This window comes from Cyprinodon tularosa, unplaced genomic scaffold (genome assembly GCF_016077235.1).
Source record: "Cyprinodon tularosa strain WSP-4 unplaced genomic scaffold, ASM1607723v1 ctg229, whole genome shotgun sequence".
NCBI lineage: Eukaryota > Metazoa > Chordata > Actinopteri > Cyprinodontiformes > Cyprinodontidae > Cyprinodon > Cyprinodon tularosa.
In genome coordinates this window covers 248,118-275,032 of record NW_024038856.1, presented here as the reverse complement: position 1 = coordinate 275,032, position 26,915 = coordinate 248,118, and the positions used below count along the sequence as shown (strand labels likewise).

The 26,915-nt window shown below is 41.0% G+C and overlaps 1 protein-coding gene across 1 annotated transcript; it reads right to left on the bottom strand.

Annotated features, from left to right (window-relative positions):
* Positions 1-369: 369 nt before the first annotated feature.
* On the bottom strand, positions 370-26,915 carry tgfbi (transforming growth factor, beta-induced). Its single transcript, XM_038286675.1, has 17 exons — positions 26,714-26,915; positions 25,799-25,897; positions 13,663-13,727; positions 13,431-13,588; positions 13,180-13,344; positions 12,090-12,236; positions 11,809-11,950; positions 11,522-11,734; positions 10,485-10,622; positions 10,261-10,403; positions 5,322-5,458; positions 5,106-5,236; positions 1,165-1,289; positions 959-1,061; positions 821-873; positions 716-740; positions 370-641 (listed from the first exon to the last, which is right to left on the bottom strand). Exons 1-17 carry the CDS (start codon positions 26,824-26,826, stop codon positions 580-582), a joined length of 2,019 nt encoding a protein of 672 aa, XP_038142603.1. The 5' UTR covers positions 26,827-26,915; the 3' UTR covers positions 370-579.

Here is a 26,915-nt window from a genome sequence, read left to right as displayed (position 1 = left end):
GAGCTCCATCTATATTAAGCAGCTCCATCTGGAGCTCCATCTGTATGGAGGAGCTCCATCCTAATGATGAACTACCAGATGAGCTTTAGTTTCATCCAACAGCTTAATTGGAATTATATCCATGAAGCTAAACTGGGAAGGTTTTTCAGATTCAGCCAGAAATTTTTTCTGTCAGTTCAAGAGCTTCTTGGTCAGAAGAGTCAATCAATTAAAATGTTCTCCAGAAAACAGTGAAAGAGAACAAATTGGACCAAAACAGAATTGAAGACCATCTCAAGAACCAGGAATTGGATTTAGAAGTAATCTGGTCAGAACCAATGATCTGTTTAGAGGCAGGAATGTCCTCTGCAGAGATGAAGCACACTGATATAGGGGAGTCTCACTCTCAGCTTTATTTTACAAAAATCTCTCAAAGGCCAGATCTGCGACCCGCCGACATGCTGCAGGACCACAGAACACTTTATAGGCGATCTGACAGGGATCTCACAGAGTTAAACTGGTTTTTACAGAAAAAAAACCCCCATTCCCTGAAAACAGGGAATCGGTCCTGCTGGGAGTCATTGAGCTCCTCCTTCCTTTTTACTGAATCTTGTTCATGGTTCTGCTGGAGCGACTTCTCAGAACCCTCTCGAACAGATCATCTGTGGAAACAAACAGAATCGTTACCGGGACCAGAACCTAAACCAGGATCACAAGCTAAAGACGAGTCCCTCACTGTTCCTGAAACTCCTGGAGTCCACCTGGAAAACAGACAAGATTTCAGACAGAGGAACATCTGATCTCCTGATGCTCGTTAGGAAAACCTTTAATGATTCCTTACTGCAGGCGAAGCCGCTGCTGGTCCATCTGCCTGCTCCCTGTCTGCCCTTGGAGCTGCAACAGAGAACCAAAGACAGATGTTTCCAGCAGTACACACCGGATCAGAACCTCTGCAGACTGGTGTAGTGCTGTGGCTCACCCAGAGGTTTGATGATGCTGTTGATGGCGTGAACAATGCCGTTAGTCGCCATCAGGTCGGCGTCCACCACAGGAACCTTGTTGACATAGACGGTGTAGTTCCTCTGGTGCAGAGAGAGAAAACAGGATCAACGGCTGATCATCAGGTTATTGAAGAAGCTGTTTGACCAATCAGGAGCCTGCAGAAGAGGCGAACTTCTCACTGACCACGCCCAGCTCCAGTTTTTCCCCCTGCAGAGGCGTCACACGAGTGTGAGAGCTGACTCCCCCGCTCACCAACAGACCCTCCCCCAGGTGCAGCCTGAGGACATCTGACAGCTGTTGAGGGTTCCCTGCAGAGACACAGACAGGTGAGGGACCTAGGCGTCTATCTGAGGAGCTGCTGAGAGCTGATTGGCTTTCAGGAACTTCCGTTCGCCTCCCAGTTCTGCCTCACTACAGCAGGTTCTATAAGAATATCTCCCTGTTCCTGTTTTTCCCAAGCTCTCTTTATCAGTGGAGGGAATCTGTCAACAGCTGGAGCTGCAGTGATGTTTTCCTCTCTGAGTCACATAAACAACTGGAACCCAAATGGAGCAGAGTGCTTTTGTGGTTCAGACAAAGTTAAACAACCATTCAAGCTTCCCCTTCATCACGGTGGGGGGTTTTATGGGCTCAGAAGCCTGAAGCTTCCAGGTCATCAGGTCAGTTGGTCTAAAGTTCTGCTGGTTCTATAGAACTGAGGAGATTCCGGCTTCATATCAGATGGAGGTTTGTCTCCTCATACTCTCTGAGCTGGATCAGAACTGCAGAAAGTGGCATCAGAAAGTCTGAGGATAAATTAGAACTTTTTTTTTTTTATCTAAACACTTTCATTAACTCTTAATATCCACCTAATTTGAAGTAATCCTCACCATTTTGCATACCCCAAATGGAAAACTAAGGAACTGTGAGCCCAAATTACACGTGTCGTACATCACTTGAAAGCTAACACCTTCTAGTTTTTGAAAATACAAATAAAATAGTGTGACCAAAACACAGCCATAAGTGGATCAGTTCAAACATGACTCATTCCTAGAAAATATCAGGTCTTTTTTGAATAGCAGTAAAAAAGACATGCTTGACAATAGGCATGTATCATTGTATTATTGATTTGCACTGCCGACAGTTTATTCACAGTACCAATTGTTTACATATACACTTGCAATAACATACTTTAACTCTCATATGCAATTACCTTCCACTCCAGTTTAATTTAGATAGCTTCTGTCCAAACTGTATTCATTTATAGTAAAATCCATCTGTATATACACTATATTGCCAAAAGTATTTGCTCACCCATCCAAATTATTGGAATCAGGTGTTCCAATCACTTCCATGGCCACAGGTGTATAAATTCAAGCACCTAGGCATGCAGACTGTTTTTACAAACATTTGTGAAAGAATGGGTCGCTCTCAGGAGCTCAGTGAATTCCAGCGTGGAACTGTGATAGGATGCCACCTGTGCAACAAATCCAGTCGTGAAATTTCCTCGCTCCTAAATATTCCACAGTCAACTGTCAGCTGTATTATAAGAAAATGGAAGTGTTTGGGAACGACAGCAACTCAGCCACGAAGTGGTAGGCCACGTAAACTGACGGAGCGGGGTCAGCGGATGCTGACGCGCATAGTGCGAAGAGGTCGCCAACTTTCTGCAGAGTCAATCACTACAGACCTCCAAACTTCATGTGGCCTTCAGATTAGCTCAAGAACAGTGCGCAGAGAGCTTCATGGAATGGGTTTCCATGGTCGAGCAGCTGCATCCAAGCCATACATCACCAAGTGCAATGCAAAGCGTCGGATGCGGTGGTGTAAAGCACGCCGCCACTGGACTCTAGAGCAGTGGAGACGCGTTCTCTGGAGTGACGAATCGCGCTTCTCCATCTGGCAATCTGATGGACGGGTCTGGGTTTGGCGGTTGCCAGGAGAACGGTACTTGTCTGACTGCATTGTGCCAAGTGTAAAGTTTGGTGGAGGGGGGATTATGGTGTGAGGTTGTTTTTCAGGAGCTGGGCTTGGCCCCTTAGTTCCAGTGAAAGGAACTCTGAATGCTTCAGCATACCAAGACATTTTGGACAATTCCATGCTCCCAACTTTGTGGGAACAGTTTGGAGCTGGCCCCTTCCTCTTCCAACATGACTGTACACCAGTGCACAAAGCAAGGTCCATAAAGACATGGATGACAGAGTCTGGTGTGGATGAACTTGACTGGCCTGCACAGAGTCCTGACCTCAACCCGATAGAACACCTTTGGGATGAATTAGAGCGGAGACTGAGAGCCAGGCCTTCTCGTCCAACATCAGTGTGCGACCTCACAAATGCGCTTCTGGAAGAATGGTCAAAAATTCCCATAAACACACTCCTAAACCTTGTGGACAGCCTTCCCAGAAGAGTTGAAGCTGTTCTAGCTGCAAAGGGTGGACCGACGTCATATTGAACCCTATGGATTAGGAACGGGATGTCACTTAAGCTCATATGTGAGTCAAGGCAGGTGAGCAAATACTTTTGGCAATATAGTGTATGCTATTGTACTTAACTGTAAAAACCCTTTTTATAGTAATATCCACCTGTATATTATATTTGGTACAGATCCAGCTGTAAATTGAGTTCATAACACTAGTTATCTATATATTATATTCATCTGTTAGTAAGATTCTGTTTATAATGGTATTCATCTCTATACTTATTCAGTAGAAACCCATGTCCTGTATTTATAGAAACATTAGTTATCCTGTACTTGCTGCTATTGCACTTCTCGTTGGACCTAAACTGCATTTCGTTGACTTGAACCTGTACATGTGCAATGACAATAAAGTTGAATCTACTCTACTCTACTCTACTCTACTCTACTCTACTCTACTCTACTCTACTCTAATCTAATCTAATCTAATTACATTTATTCTGCATCAAATCGTATAACAGTTCCAGAGCTGTGGGACTTTTAACTTCTGGAGTCATCAGCGTCTCCAAACCTCTCCATATATGCCAAAATATTCCAAATTGTGCTTATTGCTTTTAAACAATAATTTTACTCCAAAAATCACACTGGACCATTTTGATAGCCACATAACATTTTTGAAGCAAATAATGTTCCAGTCACTAATCTGCCTGTATAATGTTTACGCCAGGCAATATATCAGGGCTGCACTGTTCAAATTAGTCATGTTTAGCCTTGTTTGAAACCTTATTTCATTGACTACAAAGCCAAACAGGGCACGTTGTCTTAACCAATAATAGCAGGACTCTATGAGGCATAATATCGCTCTACTCTGTGCGTCATTGGTTTACAGGCAAGGAGCACCTGTGATACTTCCATGGCTGTCCCTGAATCAAATCGAATCATACACAGATGCGGGCACTTTGGTTTTGTAGGCAGGAAGGTGCTGAAAACAAACATACCCAACAAGGCAAATGTTTCAGGGAGCAAGTCTTATTAACAAGATGTTAACTTTTTTTATGTAAAAAAAAAACAGACTTTATGTGGTTATTTTCTGATCACGGAATATTTGTATTATGAAAATGCTGGATTACTTTGATTCTGTGGACCCTTATGAATGAATGGAGTATAAACAATTGAAGATTGGATTTATAATACAGTATGGCTTCTGGATGCCTTCAAAGGTATGTTTTTGCAGCTGCTTTTTGATATTTACATTTTACTATGCTGCTATAACTGTGTTAAATGTGCTTTGGTGCATGCTGGGTCAATAAAATGAACTTGGAGGTTGAATTGTGGAGAATCTAATCTAATCAGTAAAGTGCCTTGAGATGACATGTGTTGTGAATTGGCGCTATATAAATAAACTGAAATGAATGGAAACTTAATTAAAGGTTTAACCAGTGTTATTTTCAAGGCAACTGTTTGATATAAATATAGAAAACAGTGCACTGGCGAGCCAGTGGGAGTTAAACTTTTAACCAGCACCAAACCGGCAGACTTAGCTGATCCAAATTCTTTTACAGCCTGTGGTTCCATAAGTTTTCTCTCATGTTCCTGAATAATCTTTTAAGGACAGGTTCACCCCATTAGAAATGTTTCCAAGTTGAATCTTTCTGCAGCAGGCCGACTCGTTCAGCTTGTTCTGGGGTGGATTCTTATCAGGACCTTTTGCTGTAGGATCAACACTCACTCATCAGACGGTTGAAGTCGGCTTGCGGCATCGCCCTGAACGCTTCGTCGGTGGGAGCGAAGAAGGTGTGTACTCTCTGCTGGTTGAGCAGCTCTGTCATGCCTGCAGTCTGGATGGCTCCGACCAGCTGACTGCAAGAACCGCAGGTTTATTTGAAGACAGAACATATTTCAGAACATGATGAACAGGCAGCGCTCCATCATAACCAGACCTCACCTGAAGCGGTTATCGGCCTTCAGGACGTCCATCACCGTCCCCATGGGCGGAGTCAGGACCTTGTCCACGGTGAACATGGTGGCATAGCGGCCAATTTTGTCATGGGCAGCAATGCAAGCGTTCTCTATACAAAGGTTCTGCAGAGGAACACAAGGAGGAAGCATCACCAGGTCAGAGACTGAACCAGAACCTTTAGTCTGGCCTATCTGTCAAAATATCTCTTTGTTAAAGGAAGACAGCAGGACATAACATCTGAGAGAACAGAGAGGAAGAGGAGGATCAGTCAATTAAAGGGAAAACAATCTGTATTGCTTCTTTTTTGAACAGAGCAGCTCAGAGGAGCTAAATGGATCATCTCTTTCTCAGCTGCCTGCATCTGTAGTGCTGTAGTCCATCAACCTCCTACAGTGGAGCCACATAGTCTCAGTTTCACCAATCAGCAGCCGTCTGACTTCCCTCACCTCTGCATTCAGGTCAACATGGTTTAACCTAACACTAAAACATCAGAATAACTTCCTTTATATCATTTAAATAAAAAATAGGAAGAATAACATCGGAATCAAGACAGAAGCTAAAAGTTATTTTGCTCCTGAATGAAAAAAAAAATCTGCTTTAAATTATACAAAATTAATAACTTTATTTTTGTTTAATTAAGTTGAGTTCACCACAGTTTAACTGAACTTTTATTTTGATACATTAATAAAAAAAAACAAAGCTATTGAGAAAAATGTATGAAGGATCAAATCAATATTGAAATAACGCTTGAATTTCCTCACTTTGGGTTAGTAAAAGGAAACAGTAAATAAAAAAAAACATTTAATAAAAGCACAAACAGTAAGATGTTTTACAGCAACGAGTTTTGGCCAGGAAACGTGGAAATTATCTAGATTTTGTGTCAGCTACATCTGCATGGGGTCTAAAGTCTAATCGCTGAGTCAGAAACATCAGTTGTGATTTTTAAATCCTTCCAGTTCTTCTGCCGACTTAATGGATTGCCAAAGTTCATTAAATGTCTAGTCTTGAGAATGGGAATGTCAGATTAACAGTATTTTTAAAGGTATTGCTGATACCAACTTGTAAAGCCTAAGATAATGCTCCTGTCTGACGCACCAAACTCTTACTTAACAGATTTGTTTGTTAACTTTACTGACGAGTCTTTCAGAGTATTAGGGATTTTATTTCTTATCATAGTTTTAGTAAAGCTGGACGACATACTATTGACCCTTTCCGCTGTTCTACTGTAATTTTAGGTGGGTTGACTGGTCTAAGATGAAAGACATCTGAAATAATAAGAGAGTCATAGTTTTACTGCTGAACAGAGTTGTTTTCCTCAACGATGGTGAAATTATTTCGTTGAAGCTTTTTTTAATGACGATAACGAGAACTGACGAGCTAAACATGGATCTTTGATGACGAAAACTTGACAACACATGAGTGTGAGTTTTTGTCAACGAGACGAGACTAAATAAAAATTTGCGGTTGGTCGATCAGAAATTTAAAATGTATCATTTGGCTGTAATCTGATAGACAAGCTAAGCAGTATCAGGCGTGCTGCTGCTTCCTGTTTGCCTATGCAGCCCACCTGCCGTGCAGCGGTGAACATTCTGCAGAACCACAGATGGACCATGGCAGCAGCTGCTGGTACTGGGAGCTCAACTCTTCCAGCTGTGCTTGTGCAGAAATGTGCGTCTGTGCTTCCCGCTCCACACTCATGGTTCGCTCTCAGCAGTATAGCTCTTCCTCCCCTTGCTCCTTAATAAACTATGTGGCTGATCACCATTAAAAATCCCTTTGTCTAAATGTCAAGTTTTTATTTCTTCCAGCTCACAAGAGGTAATACTAAACATTCTTTAAATTCTACCAAAAGGAATCCCTAAATTATATCCCTCATTTTAAGAAAACACAGTACATATATGGATATATATATATATATATATATATATATATATATATATATATATATATATATATATATATGGATATATATATATATATATATATATATATATATATATATATATATATATATATATATATATATATATATATATATATATATATACAGTGGGGCAAAAAAGTATTTAGTCAGCCACCAATAGTGCAAGTTCTCCCACTCAAAAAGATGAGAGAGGCCGGTAATTTTCATCATAGATATACCTCAACTATGAGAGACAAAATGAGAGAAAAAAAATCCAGAAAATCACATTGTCTGATATTTAAAGAATTTATTTGCAAAATATGGTGGAAAATAAGTATTTGGTCAGTTACAAACAAGCAAGATTTTTGGCTCTCACAGACCTGTAAGTTCTTCTGCAAGAGGCTCCTCTGTCCTCCACTCGTTACCTTCATTAATGGCACCTGTTTGAACCCGTTATCAGTATAAAAGACACCTGTCCACAACCTCAAACAGTCACACTCTAAACTCCACCATGACCAAAACTAGAGAGCTGTCAAAGGACACCCGAAACAAAATTATAGACCTGCACCAGGCTGGGAAGTCTGAATCTGCAATAGGTAAACAGCTTGGTGTAAAGAAATCAACTGTGGGATCAATTTTTAGAAAATGGAAAACATACAAGACCACTGATAATCTTCCTCGATCTGGGGCTCCACGCAAGATCTCACCCTGTGGGGTCAAAATGATCACAAGAACGGTGAGTAAAAATCCCAGAACCACACGGGGGGACCTAGTGAATGACCTGCAGAGAGCTGGGACCAAAGTAACAAAGGCTACCATCAGTAACACACTACGCCGCCAGGGACTCAAATCCTGCAGTGCCAGACGTGTCCCCCTGCTTAAGCCAGTACATGTCAAGGCCCGTCTCAAGTTTGCTAGACAGCATTTGGATGATGCAGACGATGACTGTGGGAATATCATATGGTCAGATGAAACCAAAATAGAACTTTTTGGTAAAAACTCTACTCGTCGTGTTTGGAGGAGAGAGAATGCTGAGTTGCATCCAAAGAACACCATACCTACAGTGAAGCATGGGGGTGGAAACATCATGCTTTGGGGCTGTTTTTCTGCTAAGGGACCAGGACGACTGATCCGTGTGAAGGAAAGAATGAATGGGGCCATGTATCGTCAAATTTTGAGTGAAAACCTCCTTCCATCAGCAAGGGCTTTGAAGATGAAACGTGGCTGGGTCTTTCAGCATGACAATGATCCCAAACACACCGCCTGGGTAACGAAGGAGTGGCTTCGTAAGAAGCATTTCAAGGTCCTGGAGTGGCCTAGCCAGTCTCCAGATCTCAACCCCATAGAAAATCTTTGGAGGGAGTTGAAAGTATGTGTTGCCCAGCGACAGCCCCAGAACATCAGTGCTCTAGAGGAGATTTGCATGGAGGAATGGGCCAAAATACCAGCAACAGTGTGTGAAAACCTTGTGAAGACTTACAGAAAACGTTTGATCTCTGTCATTGCCAACAAAGGGTATAAAACAAAGTATTGAGATGAACTTTTGTTATTGACCAAATACTTATTTTCCACCATATTTTGCAAAAAAATTCTTTAAAAATCAGACAATGTGATTTTCTGGATTTTTTTTCTCATTTTGTCTCTCATAGTTGAGGTATATCTATGATCAAAATTACCGGCCTCTCTCATCTTTTTGAGTGGGAGAACTTGCACTATTGGTGGCTGACTAAATACTTTTTTGCCCCACTGTATATATATATATATATATATATATATATATATATATATATATATATATATATATATATATTTGTTGGTACTCTAATATTACATTTTTTTATCACAAATATTTTCTGAAAAATTACTTCTGCCTGTATTTTTAATGGTCAGAAAGTAAATTTTGGGCCCCCCGGCGGGCGTGATCGTAACAATGTGACCAAGACTAATAATAGTTTTCGTCCTGAAGACTAGGAGTAAATCTAAGAGGGCTGTGGAAAACAACATTGCTGCTGAATAATTGATACTGATGATGCTGAACTTCAGTCAGTTTTTAAAAATAAATGTTAAAAAAGTGAAGTTGTTAATCAGAAAACTTTGATGCAGCCTTCATAAAGATCTCATGATGCACTTACAGTTAAGATTCTTATCAACTGCGGCTTCTGCTTGGATCAGGACGTTTTTAGTGTGGTAGAGGTCTACAGTGTCTCAGCATGAATCCGGCTAGTTTGTTTTATCTGATTTTATTTGCATTCTTTCAATTTAAAATCTGAACCTTTCCATTTTACTTCCCCTGTTAATTACCCTCTGATGAGGAACCCCTGCTGATATGAAAGAGCCAGAAGATTATTAGCAAAGGGAGAGCAACAACAGGAAGGAGAACAGGTTTAGGGTTGAGGAGCCATAAACAAGAGAAAGGAAAGAATCCTGCTGTAAACTTCCAGTTTTCATAAGCGAGGTCGGCCAGCAGCACTGATCAGGGGCTAAAACAGACTTAACCTCTCAAAACCATTTTAAAGTGTTTATAATAATAACTCAGAATGCATGAAGATTACACTGGTAAAATGTTTACCAATATAGAGATGTTAGACATCATTTCAAAGCATAGATTCTCCTAAATTCAACCACCTAGTTCATTTTATGGACGTAGCGAGGACCAAAGCACAGATAACACAGATATAGCAGCATGTCAAAATGCACCAAGACAAAGCAGCCAAAACAAGCAAGCATGTCTTTATAACTGCTGTTAAAAAAAGACCTATTATTTTCAAGAATTAAAAAAACAACTTTGAGTCTTGTTTGAACTGATACAGCTTGGATGTTTCACTCACCCAATTTTTATGTATATATATTCAGAAACTAGAAGGTTTTAGCGTTGAAATAATGTATCACACGTGTAATTTGTAATTTTCAAGTTATTTGCTTTTCCATTTAGGTATGTAAAATAGGCGAGAATTTCCCAAAATGAGGTGGATTAAGAGGTTAACTCTTCATATAATAAGGATATAGAGCAAAACTTCTTACATTTCTGTAGACAAAGACTCGCAGTTTAAGGCCTCCCATGGTTTCCAGCTCCTGGCCATGATAAAGGGACTTGGAGGACAGTTGCGTCTTCAGGATGTGGTTCTTCATCAGCTTTCTCATCTCTGGAGTCATTGTCAGACTTCCTATTAGACAAAGTAGGAGAAAGTGTTTAACACACCAGGTCTGTAAATCCTCTGCTCTCTTCTCGTTTATGCAAGCTTTACCTTTGAAGGCATCGTTCAGAGGAGCTAGCAGGGTCAGGGCCTCTGAGCCTGCAAGGTGAGATGAAAGACCGGCATCCACAAACAACCTGGTAGCCGTGGTGACAGATGAGCTCTCAGCCAGCTCCAGGAGAGTTTTAGCTGCAGAATAAAGAAGAGTCAGATGCTCAAACCTTGAGGCTGAAGTCATAAAAACTGAATGCTGGACGGTCAGCCGGTTCTAATGGGTCACCCTGTGGTTAAACTGCTGAAAAAGCTGGCTAGCTATTGTTAAAATAACATTTATTAAAGTGTTAATATACTGACACCCAATTTGTGTTAAACTTACACCAGCCATTGTTGATTATCCAAACACTACTGGGTGTGGTTTTAACATTAGAATAGGGTTTGTGTTAAAATAGAATGGTCAAATTAACACCAGTGTGATGTTTTTTACGACACCAGAGGCTTGTTTTTTTTTATACAGTGGGTTAACAGAAAAGAGAGTACGAGAGAGGTTGGGTTTGAGCCCGGGTCTAAACTAAACTTGGCATCTCCATGCCAAGTATAATGGACAAAACCCCTAACTATTCAAAAAATGCACAGAAATTCAAAGTTTAACCTTTTTATGAAACTGTTCTCTTTCAAAGACCTCAAACAATGCACAGATCATATAAAAAAACAGGAGAGAACAATATACGTTTTTTCGTCATTATATATTAGGTCTGACAGACAGATGTAGTAGTCAAAAGAAATACTTTATCCTTGTTGACTATGATGCTCACAATTTTTTGAAGCAGGCACTAGAAAAGAAGATGGCGTCTCCTTTAACCAAAAAATTAAGTTACGCCATTTGCAGCCATTACGTGAGGGCGTGGCTTAAACTAAACAGCAAACAGATAACACTCGGATCTAACCATGTAAATATGTCAAAAGTTAGGCTGGCAGTATTATTTTACTGCTGTTTATTGTTAATACAACATTCACACTATTTAATTAACACTACATCTAAGGTTAAAGACTGGCATTTTTGCTTTGTATGAGTTCTGTGCAGTAAGTACCTGAGTCTGGGATGAGCAGCTCATTAATGTAATGGATGACTCCGTTTGTTCCCAGTTGGTCCTTCTTGGTGATGATGGCCTTCCCGTTCAGAGTCATCTGGTCCCCGTCACAGCCCACCTCCAAGGACGTGCCCTGCAGCGTCTCCATGGAGGACCCCGACACAATGGATTCAGAGCAATGCAGCTGCCTCAGGATGTGGTAGTTCAGCAGGTCTGAGGGGACAGCCAGAGAACTTAAGCAGACTGAGAGATAGAAAGATCACCAGCTAGGATGTTAGAAGGTTCACCTCTCAGAGACACTGGGTCCCCCAGGATCCTGTTCAGGGTCTCTGAAGGAATCTTCTGAAAGGCTTCATTGGTGGGGGCAAAGACGGTGAATTGACCCCCTCCCTCCAGCAGGGTGCTTAGTTCTGCAGCAGCAAACGCTGCCTGAAACACAAACTTACTAATGAGTGTGACTGGTAGTATGGAGCCATGGATGGTTTGGGTTTACAGAAACTCTGGCTGAAAGCAATGTCAAAATTGGAAGGTTTAGATCTTTGGGCTCCTCACTGATCAGTTTACTCACACGGAGCTTCTCCAGATCGTCGTCAATATCAATGATGGACAGCATGTCGTTGGACACGGCAGTGATGACACGGTCGATGACGTGTACGATGCCGTTGGTGGCATGTTGGTCGGGTTTGACCAGACGGGCACAGTTCACAGTTATGATCTTAGAGACAAGAAGGCAATCAGGGATCAATCCAGTGTTGGACCCAACAAACAATAACCAGACTGTAACTGCATCTCCCAGGAGGCATTGCAGCTCTGACATTACCACACAAATTATCAAAGGCCCTGACTGTGTCCAAATGTCCACCCATTTCACTATATAGGGCTATATATAGTGGTTACGCCATTTTGGATATGTGTCCGCACATCTAGTGAATGAAGAAGTATTGGACCTGAAATTTCCCACAATGCACCTTGAAAATTTGTTTTGGCAGCCACAAATAAGCAAAAAGTAGTGATCATCCATACAAAAGGTCAGTTAACTGAGTTCACTATAAAGTCCCCTTTATAGTCCCCGCTCTATAAAGGGTATAAAGTTTAGGGCGGACGTTCAGACCCAGCCCACATACTTAACGGTTGATTGCAATGTGTTTAAAACAGTTATAAATTTTAGCCATTACTAGCTGGTTAATTTTTAATTGATAATTCAGTTTGTTCATTTAAACCTTTTAATCCTCCCCGCCCCATTAATTTAGATTCTGTTGTGTACATAAACTATCTATTAAATGTGGCTGAATTTGATTAGCATAAAATCACATGTATCATAATTATTTTTTAATAGATATTAACTATCAAGAATGACTAACTGCATACCACCAGTATGGCTATAAAACTTTGCGTTGCAGGTTACAGTGTCAGCCAGCTCATTATATTAGAGTTATGTCATCATGTTACATCGTGTTTTGGGCGCATTGGTGTGCTACACTGATGAGTCACATTGTGCTGTATTGTTTTACATTGTGTTATACTGTTCGGTTGTCCTCCATGTTGTACTGCAGAGCTGCAAAGAGTTACAACCTTTCAGACAGCGGGTTTATTGCATCTCTCTATTTTGTATCAGAGGATTCTAGCATATTCTGTAGTATTAATCTGTGCTCGGTCACCCCGTTGCTGTAGTGGTGGATGTGGACGAGTGAATCCTGATACATAGAGGTAAAGGTGGATCCGTGTTTCAGCTCCTCAGAGGTCAGTCTGCGGTTCACCATGTGGTAATGAAGCGCGTTCAGCAGCTCGATGTTCACGTTGCTCACCAGAGCATCCAGGATCTCCTGCAGCAGGAGGACAGATCACCATGAGCACCTGCAGCATGTTAGCTTTGAGGTTCCCCATAAGGGGGGTTTAGGGGTGTACTGACTGCAGGCAGGGCGGCCCAGGCCTCGTTACTCGGAGCGAAGAAGGTAAAGCTTCCAGGACCTTCCACCTCCTCCCTCAGTCTGGCTCGTTCAGCATACAGCTGAGTTGTGGTGGCACCGACCACGCCCAGAGTGTTGTAGATGTTCACCAGAGGCAGCGCTGGAAGAGATGACCTTCTTTGTTAAAACTTAATGGTTTAGAGAGCAGAGGATGTCAAGGGTCACATGACGTACCAGCAGGACAGCCTTTCTCTCCAGGAACCTTCTCATAACCTGGACAGCATTCATAGGTGATGACCCTGCAGAGGAGACAGAGATGGGTCATGCGGGTTTTACTGGAGCTAGGTCAGATTCTGACAAATTCTTTATGTTCCTCAGGGTAAAATGTTCCTCCTTACAACCATCAGAACCAGAAACTTGGAACTCAGATGAACAGTCTTAGCCTCTTGGAAACAGAAACTGACAAAACATGAAGTTCAAGTTCAAAAGGAAGTGGACGGATGTTCTGAAGTCAGCCATTAACACCTGAACATTAGTTTATTTCATTGAGAAAAAAAATTATCACTTTTTTTATATATCGTTGGACTTTTAAGTTCTTCCAGGATTTTTGTCTGCAGATCAGAAACCCAAAGCTAAAAGAAGCCCAGTGGTGGATAACATTCTGCAGGTCCACTGGTTCAGATGAAGCTCAGATGTTCTAATTTAACAGATTTAAAGCTCACAGAGAGAATTGGACGCATCAATGATGTCCACTTCCTGATGCTGGGACATTTTAACTGCCTTCTGCTGGTAACGTCATTTCACCGTTCTAACCTGTCAGAGGAGTTCTAAACATGACTCAGAACCAGGCTGTTCTCAAATTCCAGATCAGAATCCCACCTGAACAGCTGAGGATTGAAATTGGAATGCTGGAAGAGGATCAGATCATAAACACTAAAGAACTGAGGCTTCAGGCTCAGAACCCGTCTGGTTCTGGTCCCAGCAGTTAGATATTCATAAATGTTCAAAAATTTTCCAGCTTTAATGCAATATTAATCCTGACGAATCACCAAAAACACCAGGGTTTGTGGCTTTCATTGGGCTTAAGACCTTTAACTTGTAGAACTTTAGTTGAAGGACATTCTGGTTCTGGTCCAGCTTTTTCATTGCTCTGTCAGCATCTCACTTCCTGACTGCTAATATGTTTTTACTCATGTCCAAAAGTCTTCTAGATCTTTCAGATATCTCCTTAGGAAACCACTGATGTTCTGTCGATCTTTGTCTGGACACGTCCATTCCAGAACTTGGATCTCCCTTCTATGAGGTTATTCTTTAGCTGCTTTGGAACCAAACTGATAATGAAAAATAATACTTAAAGGTTTTTGGTCAAACATTAACCCCATAGAATGATGCTGCCACCACTATGTCTCACTCTGGTTATCCGCTTTTTCTTGATGCTTACTGACGTCTCTGTGCTAAACTTAGGTACTTTTTAGAACTAAGACCCAAAAGTTCCAGTTTGGTTCCATCAGAACATTTTTTCCCCAGACTTTTTAAAATGAAACAGTTGAACACAAGCGTTACGGAAAACCACATCATTTAGTTACTTAAATAAAGATCTGGTAGTCCGTCCCTCTGAAGGTGGGTTCCCACCAGAGAGGAGAGGAGACATTTCTCATTAAATAATAGGGAGGCTAAACCTCATAAAACTATTGGTAGAATATGCACCTGTTGTACTAATGTGTTTTATGTGTTTCATCATAAATGCAATTTGTGACATTTGTATTTAATTAACATCATTAAGCCTTTCAGAGAGCAGCAGCCGCCCCCTAATGTGTTTTCCGCAACTGGAGCCACAGATGTATGTTATTCCTACGTAGAGGCATGAGAACATAAGGAGCAATGTGATGCATTTCTAGTGGTGCAACAGGAATCATTTTATGGCAGTTCCAGTACAGGCACAACACCTTAACTGAGATGGTTGCAGCAGCTGGAAAATCTGAACTTTAGCGACAACCCATCAGCACTGAAAGCAATTGTTATGTAGGGTGAAGGAGCAGAGTGTAGAACATCTTTTTTTTTTTTTTTTTTATAAAAATGGATCTTCAAAAAAATTATGTGTACATAAGATGAGGTAGGAAATGTTCTTAAGGTTTGTGGGAAGCTTTAAAAAAGTAAAATCATTCTTCTTCATCTGTCATCTCATAGCCACAGAGCCTTTCCTCAGCGTCATGTCTTGATCTACTGCCTCTCTCCCGCTCTGCTGTATCTCCCGCTGCTCCCGTCTGAGCTCCAGAAGGCCACCCCCCACTGCACAATCCAAGAGATTATCCCCTGAAGTGGGATAGATTCAGTTTCTGATCAGACGGAAGCAGACGGATCAGTACAACCCCAGTCTGAGTGTAATTACAGAAAGGGCATCGTAGAAATGAACTTAATAAATGAATCATTTCAATAGTTCTTTAGCAAAAAAAAAAAAAGATAAAAAGTTACATTTTGTTGCACGTCAAAATAAACAATTCAAATTATTGCATCCAATTTTTTCTGTCTTTTTAACATTATGGTTTTTTAAACAATTCTAGGAGAGCATTCTAGGGAGTGGCGGCCTAGTGGTTAAGACATAGAGCTTGGAATCCTGAGGATCTGAGTTTAAGCCCCACTCCCACAGACTGCCCGGATCTCTGAGCAAGACCCTTAACCCCCGATTGCTCCCCGGGCGCCCCACGATGGCAGCCCACTGCCTTCCCAGGGGATGGGTTAAATGCAGAGATATATTTCTCCAATGTGAGACAAAATGACAATAAAACAGACACATAGCTTTGCCCTTAAAGTCTACTTAATTAATTTTTTCTGCTGCTAATTAACTCACTTGTTCTTTGTGGCTGAAATGTGCACCGGCTTTATTGCTGGGGTGGATGGATTTAAAACGTCTGTGATCCACATTTTGCCTTTCGTTCATGTAGAGTTCTACAAACACAGATATTTGAAACAGTAGTTCAGACGTTCTAAACAACCTGCAGAAGCTACGAGGACGTTCTGTTCATGGCGGTGAACTGGGAATTTAAATAAAAAGGTCTTTATGAAGCCCGACAAGTTCTGACTGTGACAGAGTTGGATTGAACTCCAATAATCTTGAAGGGAGGAACACATGAGGGAAACACAGTTTGAATAAGAACCAAAGGCTCTCTGCAATAGATATTGAAATATATGATGGCTCCATCCAGCCGATCATGGATCAAGGATCAATCACTCTGCTAGAACATTATGCTTTGTGAAGATGAACACAATGATAAACGAAGCAACCTGTATTGGTTCTGATCTGATTCTTTTAGCACCAGGGAGACCAGGTGGAGCTCTGTCAGCGAAGAAAGCTCCCAACTCCATGACAGCTATAATGAATCGTGCAGCCAAGCCGTCAAAACTGTAAAGATTTCCACAATAAACCAGAACCCGCCGTCTGGACTCATAAAGCTCATTTCCTCCAAGAGAAGAAGCATCTGCAGCCAACCGGGACGATGGCGCCAGGAAAACCCAAAGCTCCAGGATTCCTGCTGGCTGCAAAATGAAACCCGCCACATAGGTTAAGAATTTGGTTCTGCTGTGAGAGAAAAGCTTCAGATCCAATATGTTCGGACAACATTCCTCCAGGTGAAGAGCAGGAACACCACAGCAGCAGAAGAACATGAGGCTGCCACGTTCAACTCCACACTCATAAGCAAAGGTCCAGGTCTGATGGGTTCTGACTGCAATTAAAGGAAAGTTCTGTTCTGCGTCCCAAGAAAATGGGACAGAAACCATCTCAAGATGGAGTTCCTCTATCAGAATAACCCTAAGACTGAGATTTTTAACCTAAATCACAACAACTGGAACAATTGAAGATCTTTATTTTGGACCCACAGACTCGGGTCTATTGACATGGACTCCATGATTCTGCCTCCAGTAGGGATCAAACTAAAGTTCAAGCAATGTTTCATCAAACGGGTCTGAAGAACCAGACTGTAGGAACATGGAGCTGAAAAACCTCTGCTAACACAGAACCTCCTCAGCAAAGAGGTTTGGATCAAATTGGCTCTTCCAGCTGGGAGCAGGTTTTACAGCAACCAGAGATCCAGAAACTTTAAGGGCAGAAAGCTCTCAGCACTTCATCTGTTGCCCGTCAGGAACGTCCAGAACCTTTACTCTGCCAGATCCCCATGAATCCCACTGGGAGCAGGTGGTTTGTGCTTCTGTTCTGGAAAAGATGGTTTTGGGATCCCTTCAAATGATGTCCTCACCAACTGCAGATAATGTGATAATGTGTTAATTAGCACCAGACTTTCAGCTATAAGAACACCAACAGAACCCCTCAGATTGAGAGCCAAACCCAAACCACACTCACAGCTCACACTGGACAGAGGAATGGTCTGGTTCTCAGTCTTTCAGACCACATGGGTCAGGATCAACACCATCAAGAACACAGAGTTGCTAATCTTCAGAACCAAACTCTGATCCAGATGTTGGCAAGGAGCTCCGGCTCACTGAAACACATGCTCCATTACACCAGAACCACTGCAGCTCACTTAACGCCGGTAACACACAGCTGTTTCTGTTCTTGTTCTGAGTAGAGTTTTGTTCTCAGACTGGAAGTTTTCCACATTGACTAAGGAGGAAACCCTGGAGCAGACTCAACGCTCTGACCCAGAACTGCCAGGAGGAGCCAACTGAAGGATGTGTGGGTTTCTCTTCTTGACCCGCTACTGCTGGCCCAATCCTAGAAAAGTTAGATTTAGTCACTCTTATTTTAAACAGCTCCCGTACAAGTTTAGTTTCACATTGATGTGGACCTTGTTCTGCAATGGACTGGATGAGTTATGGTATGCTGAACCTTCTGCTCCTTCCTTACTGGACCTTTGCTTCTCCGTGGGTTTGGAGATAATATTAACCCACTGAGAGGCTAAATGTTTTCCTTCCACTCTCCAGTTTTCTGTTAATAGAGGGGAAAAATCATAAAGCTGCAAATCTGATCCTGAACTTTGCTGTGTTTTTGTGATCCCAGAACGTCAGGTTCCAGGTGATTTTTCCAAACTCAGTCCAACTCTCAAGCGACTCCAGCTGCAGCTTGTTAAAGGAATAAAATTAAATGACTGGAAGCAGAGAAACAGCCAGTGTTCCTGCAGTAAATGTCAACAGATGGAGATCAGCTACCGTGTGAGCAAGCTAGCACCAACACACTGGTCTGATTATCCAACCAGACGGAAAACCCATTCCATTTGTTCTCAACATAAACAAAGATGGCTGCCGAGGATTTCTGTCTAAACAAACAGAGCGAGGGCACAATAATTCAGGCGCTCCGGGGAACGTTCCACGAACATCCAGAGGAATCTGGCATTAACTTCAAGCCGGAGATAAACGTCCTCTGAAACCGCTCCAACATAAACCTGCAGACCTCAAACGTACCCTGAGGGACAAATCACATTTCCTGTTGGGATGGAGACCAAATAGAAGGGAAAGTTCAAGAAACTCTCTCCTCTAGTGATTTACAACCAGAGATGCACAGAATCTCAGAGGTTCTAACCTGGGTTACAACATGTCTGAAAGAAATCATAAAAACCCTTGGAGTCAAACATTACTTCATCTTTGAACGGTCCGATCTGGCCCACATCCTCTCTGAGCTCCTCGGTCACCATGTGAAGGTACCAAGAACCTTCACCACAGTCCCTGTGCTTATTTCTACATTGCCGCCTCAGTGAATGAATGAAAGATGGAAAAATCCTTCTGATATTCCACATTATTGCACTGAGCTGGTAAACACTGTCTGGAAAACCTCCAGAACTACCAAGAAACTGGTGGAACAATTCCACTACCTGTCCTGAGAGTCCAATGTATCTTATAGGTAAAAAAAAAAAAAACAAAAAACTGATAAATGATTGCAAAAAAATAAAAAATCAAGAAGAACCAACAGATAAAAGCTGAGGAGCTCAATCAGAGCAGATGTTTGGAGCAAGCATCGAGTCAGGTGAACTGGACCATAACTGAACATCTGGGCCCAGTTTCTGAAGGTGGCATAAGAGAAAACTCTTTGGGATACATTTCTACATATCCTGGATTTTCAGAAATCTGTATAACAGTTATTCTGAGTTCATATACTACATCAAGTTACTCTGGGAACAAACTCTGGTTGGCAGCAGGATTTGTAGAACTAACCCGGAGTCTGTTGCACACTTAAGCAGAGAACCTTATAGAAGTGATGTCTTAGAAAATGTTGCTTTACAGCTAGAGTTCTACACATTGATAAAGCTTATAGTTCAAAACAGAGTGATGTTTCCTTAGTAAAGTGTTAACAGCCTGATCCGGTGGGGAATGATCTCAGTCAAGACCGATGTTTCAACTTGGCTTTATCTTTCTCATACCTCATTTAAAATACGCCATTATCCTGAGCTATTTCTATCTTTATGCTGCTATATCGTAGACTGCTGGATGACATAGAGACCACTCTTCCTCATTCTGCTTCATCTGTCCATCTAATCTATCTATATTCTCTTATTCTGCAGTATTGAAGTTCCACTTATAACTTTATGTTCTCTTTGCTTTTTTTCCTGTCATTGTAGCTTAATCTGGTCTGTTCCTGTGACGCTGTGACTCCATCCGGGATTGAAATATTAGCTGTGCTGCTGCCATCGACATCTCTGTTTATAGATTTGGAAGCTTGGCCTATTTTTCAGTGTTTCTTTTACTGTAACTGCATGTGCTGTCTTCCATCCTCTGACATGGAAGATGACTCGGAGCTCATCTGCCTGGCTATGTCTTTCCTGGATGGAGTCACCTGTAGAGCTGGTTGATAGTTACCTTTTGTATCTGCATGTCTGCTTCAGTCTCCTTGAAACTCAGATGGAAGCTCACACTGAGCCTGGTTCTGCTGAAGTTTCTTCCTGTTAAAAGGGAGATTTTTTCCTCTCCACTGTCGCTACATGCATGCTTGATATGAGGGATTGCTGAAGAGTCAATGACAAAATACAAGCTTAAATCATTGCTGCAAGCTAAACCAGGAAGAGCATGTCTTGCAAGTCAATGACTGGTTTTCCTTGACAGAAACTCTGAACCAATCTGACTGTATTGTCTCTGTAAAGTGCCTGGAGATGATGTGTTGTAAATTGGCACTATATGAATTAACTAAATTTGAGAATAAATTATATTTGAAAAAGAATTAAAAGGTGTATAGCTAATCTCTTTGTCTAATAATATTTTTATTATCAGAGAGAAATAGCTTTGGTTTTGCAAAAACATTATTTTACAACGTAGCTTTTCAGACAGGTGCTTAAAAAACATATTTTTCCAAGAAATAAAAATAATCAGTTGTATTTTCTGGTTCCTTTATGTGATTTAGCATGTTTTTTAATGTTTTCTTGTAAGCATACCTTTTACTGTTTAACGTTTGGTAAGTGGTCGCCATGATAAGTGCTGTCCAAATAGCTGGAATAAACTGGAAGTAAGAAACATGCTGGAAAAAGGAAGGTATAAGGAACGATATATTTTCCCCACAATCCTTTGCATGACAGGATGTAGAACCATAATTCAAAATCTCTGTTTACATGGACAATAAAATGATCGGATCATGACGTATGTGGACCTTCAAGGGGAGGACTCAGCAGTATCTTATGCTAACGCTCCTCTCATACCGGGGTTGAGGTCAGGATTTCATGCTACGTTTAATGCCACCTCCTCCACCAAGGAGGACCAGGACCTAGTGGATGAAGATAGGAATAAAGAGGAAAAAGTCACACTGATGTTACACACATGAGCAGCAGAGATGATTTTACCCCAAAAATCATGGATAATGATCGCAATGGCGATCGGAAAAAGCCATCTCTCTCTTTCGGATTGAATTTTCTTTGATCTGATCAGAATCTTCAGTCAACATGTTTTAGACCTTTTTGATCTGATTGACTCTTCAATCTGATTATTTGTGTCCATGTAAATGTAGCTATTGTTTTTAATAAAGTCCAAACCGTTCTGTTGTATTGAGCTCAGTTATTGTAAAGTATAGCAAATCATTAGATTTCACCTTACTATGCCCCCAAGTTGACACACAAACAATGTGAATTAAGCAACATTTAAATTTAAGATTTAAGAGAACCTTGAAATCAGTTTAGGAGACTAGGGATTGATGTTCAAGCAATTGTCTTTGCAAATTCTAGAAGCTTTACAATCCCAAAGGGAGAAGTGATCCTGCCTCTGCCCGTTGTTTGGAAATAAGCAACTGCTACATGCTTATGCATTCTCTTTGCCCGTAGGATTCCAGAGGACCGTGTAGGGGAGAACAGAGACAACATTGCCAAGGGAACACACACTGCAGCCTTTTAGTGTCCTGCTGGCTATTTCGGAACAAGACAGACTTGTCTGTGAGATTCTCTCTGAATATATATAATTAATCAGAGATCCCAGAATTGGATCAGGAAACCACAAAGGACACATCTAACCTTCCATATCCTATCTGACAAGACCCATTCAACACGACCCAGCCTGGGCTAAACTTTCTTGAACTTGGGAGATGCCTCAGTTTTCCAACACAGATCAGTTCTGGCAAAGTAGGGAAAGCTATTTGTGTTTTTGATGATTTCTGATCATTTCCTATGTTTATTGGTGTGTAAAGCAGGCTTTAGAAGCTAATGGCAACTACTTGGTACCCAAAGCTTGTTTATAAAGCTAAAATAAGCTTTATTTAAATTACAGTTTAAATATTAATATAACATTAACCTTTATGTGTTTCCTGATATACTCAATACATTTAATTGCCAAAAAATGGCCTTTTGGCAATTAATTAAGCAAGTCCCTTCATGCCTGCTTAATACTACGTCCACTATTATTATTTTAAGCTAAGTGGACCTTACCTTTAACTATTCCCTTAAGAACATTTAAAAAAAGGTAACGAATCAATCATCTAAACGTTTATTAATTTCTGATAAAGGCAAATTATTCAAAAATGTATTATTTTAACAACTAATGTTTATTGGGTTTTTTTTGTTTGTATTTACTGTTGATTTGCATTATGAATTAGTTTGAACACATTCACATCACTCTAAATGAGTTAAAAGGTCAGACATAAAATCTACTTTTATTTCTCGCTCTAACTTATAGCCATGTAGACATGTTTTCCCACAGCAATATGACAGTCAGTAAGTTATTTGATTAAATTACATAAGTGACACCATTGCATTAAATATCCACTGTCTCTTGGGTTGGCATTTAATGTAAAGTTATTGCATAACGCGTCACAAAAATTGACAAGAACAGAATCTGCCCATATTTCACAGGGCCTGCTGGAAGTCTGTTCTGACATGTTTGTGCATCATAAACAGGTACAGATTAATTAAATGAAAATGTATTCCATTCATAAAAGCAACTTTATTTAAAGTTTGTGTCCTTAAGGTAATAGGAAATACTTTTTTTAAATTTGCATGCATTTCCAAATTGTAGTTATGTGTATTCAGGGGTAATTTATATAGCACCATTAACTGCAATATATTGTATATCTGGGCATAGGCTTGAAGCTGACCCATACAGCTGCATTATACCGCTTAGTAGTAACTGCGAAATACTAGATCCATCAATCAGCTCCAAACACCCCTGTTGAAAAGAGCACAGTATTAAGAAGTACAACCGATTTACTGATGGTGTTTTCATTATTTATTGAGGTGTAATGTAATCGTTTGAGACTAAATTTAGTTTAATAATAAAGATTTAACTTATAAAAGCTTTAAATTGTGAAAACAAACATCAAGATCACCTCTCCTTATGTAAAATAAAACTGAATAAAGTAATACTTTCATGAAATTAGGAGAGTTATGAGGCTTTATAGTTTATTTCTTGACTGAAAAAGTGCATTGCTACAATAAATGTTCACGGCTGGTCAAACTTCTGCATGAATTACTGCACACTTTAATCCACTCTTATTCAACATTGGTATTTGTGCATGGTGAGTTTTTTGTGCTCACACCCTTCGAACATTGCACTCCAGGTTCTTTACTACTACTGTATTACACTGCCTTGCAGAAGTATTAGGCCCCCTTGAACTTTTTGACCTGTTTTCAGCTGTCAGGTTTCAAACATACAAATATAAAACTGATTTTTTTTTGTAAAGAATCAACAATTGGGACACAATCATGAAGTGGAACAAAATTTGTGTGACACTTAAACTTTTTTTATTATTTAAAATGAATAGTTTATAAAAGAATTTTAAATAAAAACTGAAAAATTGTGAGGAAAAAGTTAAGAAAATGTCACTCATCCATCCATCCCCACCGAGGTCCAGCTGTCTTTGTCCTCACAGTTTAGAGACTAATTAACCTCATTAACTCGTGGACTGATGGAGGAAGCTGGAGCACCCAGAAAGCCACTGAGCAATGGAGAACAACATGTTAGTATTTTTGTGGTTTTGCTGTTCTTCTGGCCTGATTCTTGTTAAAGAGAGGATCTTGGCTGGGCCTACGTGCCACATGCATGGCTGTCTCCATACAGTGAGCTTGGGATCCCCAGATTAGAAAACTATCAGAAATCAAATCAACTTTCAGTAATGCAAGTAAAGACATCTAAATCTGTTAATCTGTTTTTAGGATGAGGCTAAGATGGTTTTTCTTGCTCAATGATCTCAGGAGACTTTCATCATAAATCAGGGCTGTAGCAAACCAGATAAAGTCATCAGAACCATGAAACCTTCAGGAGGTACAGAAGATAAAATAAAATGCAGCAAAAGAGGAAAAAATGGAATGCTGAGCAGATCAGAGGCAAAGTGCTGAAAGCAGAGGTATTATATATTCTGAGAGCTTTCAGAGCCTCGGTGTCTGCAGGATGAGGAGCAAGCTCCACTGGCCCCAACAGAACCAGAATCAACCGAAAAGGATCAGAACAGTCCAACAGCACAGACACCGGGCCTGGAAGAATTAACGTATTTCACAGGCAGTGAACTAAAGATTGAATTGTGCCTTGATCTTTAGGAGAACCAACATGAAACGTGTTCAAGGGTTTAATGATTAACACATTCGATATTTGATGGAAATAGGAAGAACAGAAGATAATTTTCCATGCGGGGGGCCGGCCTTCACCTGAAGTTTCTAATTGAGCTTCTTGTTGTGTGATCTGGTTCTGGAGGAGCTCTTTACCAACATCTGGAGCTGCTGGGTGTTCCAGAGCCATGGAACAAAAACAGTGGCCCTGTCTCTTAAATCAGACCAAGGTCGGGGTTTCATGTTCATGGCTCTGCAGAGACACCGCTGCAGGTCAGAGTTACTCAGGAATGTGTTTATTTGAGCCGTTCTCCTGCTTTCAGCTCCAGAGGAGACTGATTGGCTCTGGATCAAAACTCCCACCGTAAATGATGACCAGCTGCCTCAGAACTGGCTCCATCTGTCCCTGTGAGGACTGCCTCAGGTTGCAGAGCGGTGAATACCTGAGTGGCATCCTCCTCACTGTGCGAAGGCCTCTCTGAGGGATCTCCCAGGCTTTTTTATTTTAACCCTGTTGTTTCAGGCTGAGGAAATAAAGCCAGAAGAACACACCTTCCCCTGTGCTTTTCATCTTTCTGAATAAAATATTTAGAGCTTAGAAAGAAGCTGATTCATTAGCATCTAAAACAGTTTGGGCCAGAAATCAAAACCATAAAACATGTGAACCTCATCGCTATATTGGTCCCATTTATTTAGGATCATAAAAAAGGCTCACAGCCTGGATGAAAATGGGTTCACACAATGATGGTTATGTTACAGCTACGTAAGTGGAGCTGAGCACTTCAGGTACATCAGGAAATCTGACCTTTAGTGTTGACCCGTTGGGCTCCATTCACTGGGAAACTAATAAGCAAGACTGGGAAACACAAAGCTGGATTCGCTCAGATTAGGCCCTGTTGGCATGGTCCAGATCGTCCTAATAAGTTCCTCTAAAATGTTCCTGTAGATGTAAGCTGAGCAAACCTCTGAGCTGCAAAATGGGTCAGAACTCTGGGCACCTAAATCAGCTGATAATCTGGGTCTAAACTTTGGACCAGAAAATCTTCTCTAAAAGGTTCTGCTCACATTTAAAGCACCATCCCATAATATCATCACCAGGGCTTCTACTGCTGGTCAGCTTTCAAGGTATTTTCTGCCCCACCGAGTTCTTGATTTATTCTCTTTTAATCACAAAAATGTGTAGAAAATGTTCCACAGGTCTCTGATCTGTTAAACACTTGTTTCCCAGAAAACAGGCGCCTCTAGGTGGCGCCAGATGGGCCAATGGCACTACAGAGGTCATGGATCTGTGGTGAAGCTGCACATCATTAGTAGTAGTAGTCATTATAAGTACATATGTGTTTGCGTAGAAAAGCAGAACCCCAGCTGGTTCTGGCAGGTCTGGAGACTTAGAGTGATTTAGAGGGACTCACGTGGGTTTGCCACAGATCTTCCGGTGGTACCACTGTTTGCAGTTGGTGAAGTATTTCTTGTCAGTCCCTTTGACCAGCTGCATGGCACAAACATTAGGCCTGAAACAGACAAAAGAATAATTCAAAATATAAGAAAATATCTTCACAATGAGTTTAAGAGGAGATCGGTTGAGTCCAGTCCACCTTAAAAGCTTAGCTGATGTTAAAGTGGAATGAAGCTTAACAAACAGATTGATCGGTGAAAATTAGCTGAGAGGAGGCAGCGATTAGTTAAAGACAAGACTCCCTGTTTCCAAACTTGATGTTTTAATAGGCCAGATTTAAGATCCTCCTGTTTTACAAATTTCTAACCCTGATCCTTAGAGACTGTTTCTCTGAACCCAAACAAGCCTGCAGGTTTTATTCCTCCTTAAACCACTAACTCCTGCAGAGACATGAATGGAGAGATTTTCACAGATTTAAACAGAGACCATCTCAGTTTTCCAAACACTTTCACCAGATAAGACCTTTGGGAGACCTTTCAGTCCACATTAAGTTTACTGATTATTTATACCCTCTGATTCCACCTTAAACTGAAATATTCCAGAAACATAAAAAAGTGGAATCAGTGCATAGATTTAAGATGTTGTTACCAGAACATCTGGTTTCTACTAAACAGAACTAACGCTGTTGTACTTTAAATGGTAAACTACTAGGACTCTCCTGTCTTATTCTAACACACCAGTTGTCTTACAATAAGTGTCCAGCAGAGAGCGCTGTGCGGATCCAGGTGTCCGGACCTGGAGAATTTCTGCACAGTGCAAAACTTTTACAGCATGAATCTAACAGACCTTCGGTGGGATCTCTGCTTCTCTACAGTAGCTGTTTTCCCAGTTTATTGAGCAGAAAGTATCTTAGTTAGGATCAGACTCTCACCCTTGCTGTCGTCCTCGGATCCGGCTGTGCTGTAGAACCGCCTGGTAGGGAGACTTGGCAGCGCAAACTGTCAGAGTTAGGGCCAAAATGGGAACCAGAAGAAACAGCTTCATCTTCACTAAAAGGAATCCAACTCCTGGTTTAACTCTGAACCTTAATCCTGCTCCCTCTGTTCTGCTGCTCCCTGAAGCTGAGGCTTCAG

Coding starts and splice junctions, on each gene's coding strand:
- tgfbi (XM_038286675.1), bottom strand. CDS start 26,826: ATGAAGCTGTTTCTTCTGGTTCCCATTTTGGCCCTAACTCTGACAGTT. Junction 25,898..26,713: donor ATCCGAGGACGACAGCAAGG/GTGAGAGTCTGA, acceptor TGTCTGTTTCAG/GCCTAATGTTTGTGCCATGC. Junction 642..715: donor CTCCAGGAGTTTCAGGAACA/GTGAGGGACTCG, acceptor TTGTTTCCACAG/ATGATCTGTTCGAGAGGGTT.